Source organism: Hemicordylus capensis, chromosome 4, assembly GCF_027244095.1.
Source record: "Hemicordylus capensis ecotype Gifberg chromosome 4, rHemCap1.1.pri, whole genome shotgun sequence".
Taxonomy (NCBI): Eukaryota; Metazoa; Chordata; class Lepidosauria; order Squamata; family Cordylidae; genus Hemicordylus; species Hemicordylus capensis.
Window position 1 is genome coordinate 187,912,876 of NC_069660.1, and position 10,408 is coordinate 187,923,283.

At 42.5% G+C, this 10,408-nt stretch overlaps 1 protein-coding gene across 7 annotated transcripts in view; it reads left to right on the forward strand.

The window, feature by feature from the left end:
* The window catches only part of TRIO (trio Rho guanine nucleotide exchange factor), a 371,831-nt gene extending 361,856 nt beyond the window's left edge, over positions 1–9,975 (forward strand). For all 7 annotated transcript variants that reach the window (XM_053242690.1, XM_053242687.1, XM_053242689.1 and 4 more), the window contains 2 exons: positions 6,599–6,737; positions 7,496–9,975. In XM_053242690.1, the coding sequence (XP_053098665.1) occupies positions 6,599–6,737; positions 7,496–8,038 (682 nt within the window). In that variant the 3' untranslated portion in view covers positions 8,039–9,975. The remainder of the gene's footprint in view (positions 1–6,598; positions 6,738–7,495) is intronic.
* Positions 9,976–10,408: the final 433 nt, after the last annotated feature.

Genomic DNA, 10,408 nt, shown 5'->3' on the forward strand with positions numbered 1-10,408 from the left:
TGAAGGTTCATTACCCAGTTTGAAAAAGGAAAAAATAAGCTGAAAATTGTGAGCAGCAATTATGTAAAGCTAGAAACTTTGCAGCTAAACTTGGGTGGGTGGATGTGTGTGTGTGTGTGTTCACTCAAATATGGACAGTTGAATTTATCATCTGTAGCATGACCCATTGCCATTCATAAGCCTGAGTTCTGCTTCTGTGGAGAAACTCACAGGTGGAATTTCCAAGCTCCTTGTGGCTCTCACGCTCCACCCCTCGTGCTCGGCGCAACTGTTTATTTTGGCGGTTTGAGTGCTGCTGCTTTAGTTCCTTTCTGACTGCCTTAGCAAATATCTCATTGGTCTGTGCTCCTTGGTTTTTAGGTTGGTTCTGTGAGTGTAAAGAAAATGGGAAGCTAGTAATATTTTTGGCTTTGATTTGGACTGTTCTCAAACTATTCTTTTTCCTATCAGACACAATTTTTTGATTTAATCCTGATGGGCATTAAAGAGACATTTAAGAGATATGTTGAATGCAGGGGCAAATTTCCATCTACAAACTGCAACTACTCTTGTCTTTTGTGCCTGGGCGAGAAACATAACATGACGACTTGGAAGATCTATTCGTCATTTCCCCACCACACTCTGAAGAATAGAGTGCCAGCTTTGCGCAGCTACAAACAGGCACTTTTTCTATCAATTCCAGTGCCTCAATTTCCACCTCCATTTAAATCATGTCAACTTGAGCCCAACCCATGACTTTGACAGGGGTTTCCATGTCAACAGAGCATATCTTCAAGTGCCCTGCTGACTTGTCAAAAAATTCATCAACCTCGACCCACTATAGGAAACATAAGAAGCAGCGCACATCTTCGGAGAAAAACTTTGCAACCTCCCCTTCAGCTAAGAGACACTGGGATCAGAGTGCTGCCTCTCCTTCAGACTCAGGAACACACACTCAATCCCCTAGTGGTCTGCAGGAAACAAGTGCTTCCGCTGCTACATTGGGCACACGTTCCACGTTGCTGTCGGTTGACGCCACAGGCCATACCCACTATGTCATTGACACCAAGCTTGATCCCAACAACACAGAGAGCAAAATCACCCTCAATGCTGACAGATCATAAGATTCGACATGTTGAGATTTCTACTTCCTCAGTGACCAATCTGCAGACATGCCAGGCAACATTGCCTTCAGTATCTAAGGGAGGAACACCTCACCAGTCACCATTGGCATCGAGAAGGCACCCCAAGAAACAGTGTCTCGGATAATTAATCTCAAAGACCAGACCTCAATGCAAGAGATGGGGACTGCGTTGGATCAAGTTACTTCTCAATCAATCTTTCCTTGACTCCTCAGAAAGTACTCCATCTGCATCCACGTTCAAAGGCTTTCTCAGCCAAGGGCTAGATGTGGAGGGAGACTTAGATGATGAAGTTTTGGCTGTACCAAAGACACCATCAATGTTGCCTGCACGTTTTTACTCTCCAAGACCTACATCTCACATTAGAAATAGGTTCCTCACTGAGGGTACTGGAAGATAATACTCACAATGTGCTTCACACTGCAAATGCACCAGACATTGGGGTTCACCTGCCACTTATGACTGCTCCCGTGGTAATAGAACTCCCAACAGATTGCGGGACCAATGGGAGCGTAGATCACTGCATCCTCAAGACTTCCATATGATTACGAGGAATATCATCTCTGGGAAGTGCAACAGGTTTCTGCTATGAAACAAATGAGAGATGACAATCTCCATTCTTTGGATCTCAAGACAACTCAAGCTCCTCTTTTAACGTTCCAATTCCAATTGCAGCTCACACTCAAGTCAAACTCTCACCAGTAGTTACTGTCATCACTACACAAGTTTCAACAGCTGCAATGGCCACCTCTCAAACACCTTCACTGCCAGAAATTGTACCTTTTGCAACCCAAACATCTACACCTGTGGACACTGGCTACAATGCCAAGAGCACCTTTTGCACAAGTGGTACAACAGAAGAAATGGAAAGCTTCATGAGAGAATGATTACAGCTCCACATCAGATTCTTAGGCTGAGTCTACAGGCACTGAACACCTTTTGGACCAGTCTCCAGAATAAAATGTCCAGCCAGAGGAATTGAAGGCCTACCCATACAAGTTTCAGAGATGTCTGAAGCCTCAGGTCTTGAGATTAAAAAAACAGACGTTGGATATAAAGGATCCTGTATATGATTTTATGACAATATCTCATTCTACGCAAACCAAATCGCTTCCTGTGATATCCAAGGTGGCTCTATCGGCACGTGAAGTGCTTCATACTTCTAGTCCAACTTCTAAATGATTCGAAGGACTTTATCAGGTTCAAGAAAAGGATAGCCCCTTCTTAGTTAGGCACCCGACTCCTAACTCATTAGTTATTGACTTCAACAAAGTCTAGCAGACAGCACAAGTCAATAAAGTGGGAACAAGATTGATACCATGGGAAGAAAAATGTATTCTACTCCATGATCATAAAAATTATGTAGCCTACATGGTGAAATATTATCATTCCCTGTGGGGAAAAGTACAGCAAGAAGCTCAGACTCTGATTGATGAAGAGTTCAGAAGAAGGTTTGCAGACACCTTTTGTGAAGTCCACTAGCAGCACACGATGGCATTTAAGTACTGCAAAGCACTTGGCAGAAACAGAGCCAAGGGCTCTGTCCACAGCAGTGTCAGTCAGGTGGCATGCTTGGCTACAGTCAGCAAACCTTCAGAATGAAATGAAACAAGATTGAAGGCCACCCATTTGATGGAAAGGGCTTGTTCAGCGAAGACATAGATAACAATGGAAAAACATTTTTTAAAAGTACATGACTAAAAGGTTTTACTTCAGCTACTGCCCAATCTTATGGAATGTTGGATTTGGATGCATACTTCCATATCGGCATACAGGAAAGCCACAGAAAGTACCTAAGGTTCACTGTAGGAAATGCATTGTACCAATACAAGGTGTTCCCATTCGGGTTGTCAACCAAGAGTCTTTATGAAATGCTTGAGTGCGATCATCACACATCTACGAACAGAAGGTATTGCTATATTTCCATGCTTTGGACGATTGGCTTATCGCAGCACGAGACAATGACAAGTTACATTCTCAGATAACATATGTCTTAAAAACATAAGAACAGCTCTGCTGGATCAGGCCCAAGGCCCATCTAGTCCAGCATCCTGTTTTGCACAGTGGCCCACCAGATGCCCCTGGAAGCCACGGGCAGGAGTTGAGGGCATGCCCTCTCTCCTGCTGTTACTCCCCTGCAACTGGTACTCAGAGGCATCCTGCCTTTGAGGCTGGAGGTGGCCTATAGTCCTCCAACTAGTAGCCTTTGATAGATCTCTCCTCCATGAAGTTATCCAAACCCTTCTTAAAGCCATCCAGGTTGTTGGCTGTCACCACATCTTGTGGCAGAGAATTCCACAAGTTGTTTATGCGTTGTGTGAAAAAGTACTTCTGTTTGTTAGTCCCAGATTTCACAGCAATCCAAGTGAACTGGCAAAAGTCACATCTGAACCTGTGAAGTTACATCAGAGCACTGCTGAATACACAAGCAAAAAGAGCATACTTGCCAAAAAAAAATGGTGACAACTAATCAAAGCATTAATTCAAAACTTCTGGAGCAAACCAACACAAAGAGCACATTAAATCCAGAGGTTACTGGGGCTTATGGCCTCATGCAATGCCACAGTACAATATGCCTGTCTGAGGATGCGCTCTCTTCAACTTTGATTCCTCTCTGCACTCAGTCCTACAATTTCCTGAGATGGTGGGCTGTCAAAAGCAATCTAGCAGAGGGAGTACCCTTCCAAACTTCAACTCCAGCTGCATGGATCACCACCGATGCATGGATGCATCCCTATCCAGTGAGGAAGTGCACTGTGGGAACTGTCAGACATGAGGTTTGTGTATGCCACAACGAAAACTCCACATAAACTTTCTGGAACTGTTAGCTGTACTCCAGGCATTAAAGTTATTCCTTCCAATACAAGGCAGGAAGGTGGTACCGATAGAATTGGACAGCACCACTGCTATTGCCTACTTGAACAGGCAAGGAGGGCAGTCTCCAAATCCCTCTGTGCACTCAGTGTCCAACTGTGAAATTGGTGCATTGCTCACCACATTTACCCTTTGGCCCTGCACATAAAAGGGACAAAGAATACTCTGGCGGACGATTTGAGCAGGACAATAGCGGATATGAAAAACCACAAATGGGAGATCCATCTGAAATATATTTCCAAAATGTACCTTCTGGGGTACTCTGTCACTGGATCTGTTTGTGACAAACCAGAACAAGCAATGCCTGAAATACTGCTCCAGAGTAGGTCAAGGAAACCATTCCATGGGAGATGCGTTCTAGCGTAGTTGGAAAATTGATTCTTTTACATGTTTCCACCATATCCACTGCTGGGCAGGATTGTGACCAAAATTCTACAGCAAAATATCTCCTGCATTTTGCTGACTCAATGGTGGCCATGCCAACCATGGTTTTCACTTCTACTCAGTCGAAATGCAAATATTGGCGACTGCCTCATTGTCCAGATCTGCTATCGCAGAATGGAGGAATGATACTACATCCATACTACTATACAAAAGAAAGACTTCCACTAGGCATAACTACACTTAAAAGTGAAAAAGATTTAAGATGTATGTAGGTTTACAGGGTTTCACTTCTGAGAATGTGACTATTCGACAAGTGTATTGTATTGTATTGTATTTACGGTCATTAGACCAAACAGGACAAGTACTATTATATTTGACAAAATTAAAAAGCAATGGCTTAGCATATGTTTGCTTAAAAGAGCCAGCGTGGTATAGTGGTTAGAGTTCTGGACTAGGACCGGGGAGACCCGAGTTCAAATCCCCATTCAGCCATGATGCTTGCTGGGTGACTCTGTGCCAGTCACTTCTCTCTCAGCCTAACCTACTTTACAGGGTTGTTGTGAGGAGAAACATAAGTATGTAGTATAGCGCTCTGGGCTCCTTGGAGGAAGAGTGGGATATACACGTAAATTAAAATAAATAAATAAAACAAATTAAAATAAATATCATCGAAACATAAAGGTTGGGATGGCAGAATGTTATCCCATCCAGACTGCAAGTGGTTTCTGAAGGGTTTAAATAATGTATGCCTCCCTCCCCTCAGTGAGACAGCCAGTTGGACAGTGGAGTTTATCACTGGTTCAGCACTAACTGAGCTGCCTTTTGAACCCATGGCTACTACTACCATGAAATTAGTCTCTTAAAAACTGCATTTCTTGTGGCCATAATGGCTGCAAAGAGAATGAGTTGACAGCTCTAAGAATTGACACTCCGTATACAAGATTCTACCCGGACAAGGTACTCGTGCGGATGGACTCCATGTTCCTCCCTAAAATAATATCTGAATTCCACCTAAATCAAGATATAGTACTGCCTGCGTTCTTCAGAAACCCAACTATGCCTTTGAAGACTTCTTTGCATTCATTAGATAAAAGGAGGTCTCTCTTATTCTACTTCAATAAAAATAAACAACTCCTCATAGAGAATGAATGAATGAATGAATAAATAAATGCCGGTAAGGGTCATCTCCTATCCAGACAATGCCTGTCCCACTGGCTAGTAGAGTTAATCTCTTTGACATACAAGGTGCAGAAAGTAGAGCACCCACATACAACTAGAGCCCACTCGACCAAGGCTTATGCAACATCAGCAGCACAACTTTCAGGCATACAATCAGAAGACATTTGTAAAGCAGCCACCTGGTCACCAGACTTAACATTCATTAAGCACTACATAATTAACCTTCGCTCAGTGGCAGAAGGAAACTTTGGGAGAGGTGTTTTAAAGAGGGTCTTACAATAGCTTACTAGGGGTGTGCACGGAACTAGGAAGTCTGGTTCGGGTTGACTCCAACTGAACCAGGCCAGGTTTTGTTCTGTGCATGTCAAGCCGGGCCCCAGTTCAGCTTGAGGCCAAACTGGTTTGGGCCCAGCTCAGGTGGGAGGGGTGTTCTAATTTTTTTAAAAGCATTCCAAAGTTATGGCTGCACAGCTGGGGGAAGTAACTGAAGGTTCCCTCTCCCCATTGTTTTCTTCAGGCCAGTGGCCCATTTACGGGCCTTCTTGATCCTCTGACTGCTTGAAGCAGCAACTTGAAGGCCGCCGTGCATGTGCATTGGCCATTTGTGTGCCTCGATCTGGGCTTACTACACCCTCCACCTGGGAAAGCTCACCAAACACCCAGGCTTATGAATGGCAACGGATCATGCTACAGATAAACAGGTTGCTCACCCATAACTTTATTATCTGTAAATGATCTGTTGACATTCATAAGACCCTCCCATTCTCCCTGCAGCAGTAAGCTTGCAGTAAGTTTTTTTAAATCCAAATCACCTGCTAGGAGAAACACTATAAGCTGATTGTCACTTGAAGGCTGTTGTCCAGGAACCAAAGCAGAGGTGCTCTAACCGCCAAAATAAATGGCCATGAGCACAAGGATCTTGGAAACTTTTCCTACGAGTTCCTGCACATGTGCAGAACCCAGGCTTATGAATGACAATGGATCACTTACAGATCATAAGTTTCAGGTGAACAACTTGTGTTTTTATGCTTCTTCCATAGGGCCAACCAGGGTCGCCTTCTGGACTACATTGTGCAATGGGAAAACCTCACTGAAGGGAAGATCAAGCTGTACCTGAGGGAGATTCTGGAAGCTGTACAATATCTTCATAACTGCAGAATAGTGCACTTGGACCTAAAGGTGAACTGGGCAAAAGGTTTTTCTCCCCAAAGTGCTGTCAGTACCAATCATTGGTGCCAGAACACATACTTCAGGGCATCCAACTAGCAGATACCATGCATAGGGACAAGGTGCAATCAGTGGGCATGTTAGTGCAGCATCCCCCGCTTATTTCATAGAGGCTGTTAACACTAAGAAGCTTATGAGAACAGGGCATATTTGTGTCCTCATAGTTTCCCAAGCTTGTTACAAAGTTGACCATTAAAAATGGTCATGATTGACAAGCACTGGCTGTCCTTTTCAGGTGAAGGCAGGTGCGTAGAGAGCTTTGTGTCAGCCACCACTGCCTCCTTTCGTGGTCACCCCAGTGTCACTGGCCTACACCAGCCACACTCCTTGCATTGGCATCAGATGCACACCAATGCAGGACATGTGGCCATCATGGGGACGGGGGGATGTATGGCCCTTCAGTCCTTGCCAGCCAGTGCTTTGTTTGCTGGCTGGGTATTCTTTCTCGTGCTTACTCGGAAGAGAAAGAAAGCACCCAGCCAGTGAACTAAGCACTTGCCAGGTGGAAAGGACCAACAGGCTGCGTCCATCTCTTCCAGTGGTGAACACTTTGTTCACTGGCTGAATGCGGGAGGGAGCGCCAGACCCCTGTGGTCCTTGTCCAGTGGTGACTATGCCCCGACTGAAGGTGCCACTCAGGGTATTGCAAGATGTTTAAATGTGTTAGCCTTCACTTGACTGTACAATTTGCCTTTCTCTCTACCTTCCAGCCCGAAAACATTCTGGTGGATAAGAGCTTGGCCAAAGCGACAATCAGACTGGCTGACTTTGGAGATGCAGTTCAGCTCAATACCACCTACTACATCCACCAGTTACTTGGGAACCCAGAATTTGCAGCTCCCGAAATTATCCTTGGAAATCCTGTCTCCCTGACCTCAGATGTGTGGGGCATCGGAGTGCTCACATATGTGCTTCTTAGTGGCGTGTCTCCTTTCCTGGATGAAAGTGTAGAGGAAACCTGCCTGAACATTTGTCGCTTAGACTTTAGCTTCCCAGACGACTACTTCAAAGGAGTAAGCCAGAAGGCCAAAGATTTTGTATGTTCCCTATTGCAGGATGACCCAGCCAAGCGTCCTTCTGCTGCACTGGCCCTCCAGGAGCAATGGCTGCAGCCAGGCAGTGCCAAAAGTGCTGACAGCATTGACATAGCCAGACTGACTTCATTCATTGAGCGGCGAAAACACCAGAATGATGTTCGACCTATTCGTAGCATTAAAAACTTCTTACAGAGCAGGCTCTTGCCAAAAGTTTAATCTAACTTTGATGCGTTCTCTCATTCTCTTTCACCTGCCAGTCAAACTGAGGATGAAGCTCTCCTGCCAATCAGCTGTTGACTTGAATTTGGGGTGAAGAAAAAAAGCCAATCAGCTGCTAGCGTGTTCATCGTGTGGAAATGCATTCCAAGTAAATCTACGCACAGTTGTACTTGGGACTAGCAGTGCAAACCTTATGTTGGGGTGGAGGACTACAGCATTGTACTCTGCAAAAGGCAATGAAGAACTTTACACTTACTACAGTATTTTATTCAGGTTTCTGCAAAAAAAAAAATCCTTTTTTTAAAAAGTCCAACAAGAATTAAAATTTTGCAAATGATCTTAACTAGCATTTTCAAGATTTTAGACAAACGAAATATGCCTATGTTCAAAGCACTGGTATTAAGAGACAAGATACAAACACTGACACTTCGAGAAGACTGAATAAAATGGCTGCCCATCCAGATGGTGTCCATTTTGACCCATCTGATTTTTTTCCCACTTGGACATAGAGCTTTCCAGTTGCCTCGCCTGTGTGGATCTTGCATAGCAGTGCACTGAGATCAGACTCTGCTTATAAGTGCATCCAACCTCAAAATTTTTGCATACAAATAAAATGAACCATTTTGCTCTGATAAAATGTAGGCCTTACTTGTAAATAGACTGTTACTTGCCTTCAGTCTGTGTTTCTTTACTTTCCCCCTCTCTTTTCCTCTCCCTGTTACCTCCCCCTAAATGGTGGTATGCCACTGTGCGGGTCTTCAGTTCAGGTCAGCTTTAGCTTGACCTATCAGAAAAGAACTCTTGAGATTGGTGCCCAGTAGGCCAACCTCTCTCGTCAAGCAGTATACAGCAGGAAGAAAATACTGTAAATGCACTCACTTTGGGATTTTGTTTTTGTTTTGTTTTTTTATTTCATATCATGTGCAATGTTGTGGCTTTAACATTTTATGCAACTATTTATGAGGACCTCTGTTGTAACTGTAATAAATATATAGGAAAAAAAGCACATTCATAGTATGATGAGCTTTATAATTTTGTTTGTGTTTGGAATTTCCAGGGGTGGAGTAGGGTGGGGGAGGGTCAGGGTTTATCACTGTGTCATTACATTAGTTGAATTTGAGGATTAGCTTAGGACTTAGTTCAAAGGTCTAGCTGGTTTTAAAGGATTATAAAATTTCATGAAATGCAAACTGGATATGAAAAGTAGGGTGATGTTTTTAAAGAAGTGTGTTAGTTGTTGTTGTTCAAAAAGCCAAAGTATTATTTTCCCCCCAAAATCAATCTCTACTTTTTAGGATTTTCAGATTTGTGTATTTCTTTCTGTATAATAACTAAATGAATTTTGTGCTCTTTGAAGAAAATACCAAGCAGTAATGGTCATGATGAATTAAGGCCAGAGTCTGATATAAGAGAAATTTCCTTTTTTTAATTTAAAAGAGAGAGAGAAGTTTTTTAAGACTTCGGCAATATGTAGACTATAAAGACCACTGATGGTTTACTGTACTTCAGTGAGCTGACATGGGTGTTTTGTCATCCATGTTTCTCTGTGTGCATATTGCCTGTTGAAACAAACCAAGCCTGCATCCCATGCAAAGTAGCCATAGAGTAAGTCAAGCCATAACTTGACTTTAGTTTTCATTTTAATGTTTGCAGCTTTCCTTGTAATCTATTTATTTCTCTTTTTTGTTTTTTGTAAAGTTGTACAGAAACTTTTAAAATGAGGATTACTCAAAACTGGATGGATGTGTATTCATACCAACCATAACGTTTTTGCTTGTGAATTATTATTTCATTTTATTTTAGTCGGTTTTGCTTTATTTTGCATGTATATTTCTTTGTACAGTGACATTGCGTGTTTACACGGTATGATGTGATGTAAATATTTTATTTTGCCATCAGTTATTTTAAAAAAAAAATTAAACATATTTAACAGATGTGCCTGATTTCTTTTATTATTTTAGGAATTACAGAAATATGTTCAATGTTTTTTTTAAAGAGCTAACTTATGAAATTCTTTCTGACTTTCATAATCTCTGTGTGCAATGGGCATGTATATTAATTCCTGTTTTATTCATCAGTCCACTTCACCTTAGAAATTGTTGGTTTCTTAGAAGAGGACACATAATAAGGCTACTGCATATTTTATTATTCTGCAAGAAACAGCAACTAGACATTTCAGATAGGTGTTTTTTTTTAAATGTGTTCTGTTCCCTTTTGTGGTGCTTTCCTATTTGCAGTTAAAACTGCAAATAACGTTATGTGACCATCATGATTTTTTTCAGTTCTCCAATCTGCTGAGACGTTTTTCACACATAGTTCTTTTAATGCTTGTTAACTCCTGTACTGTTAACATTGAAGAGGTGTTCT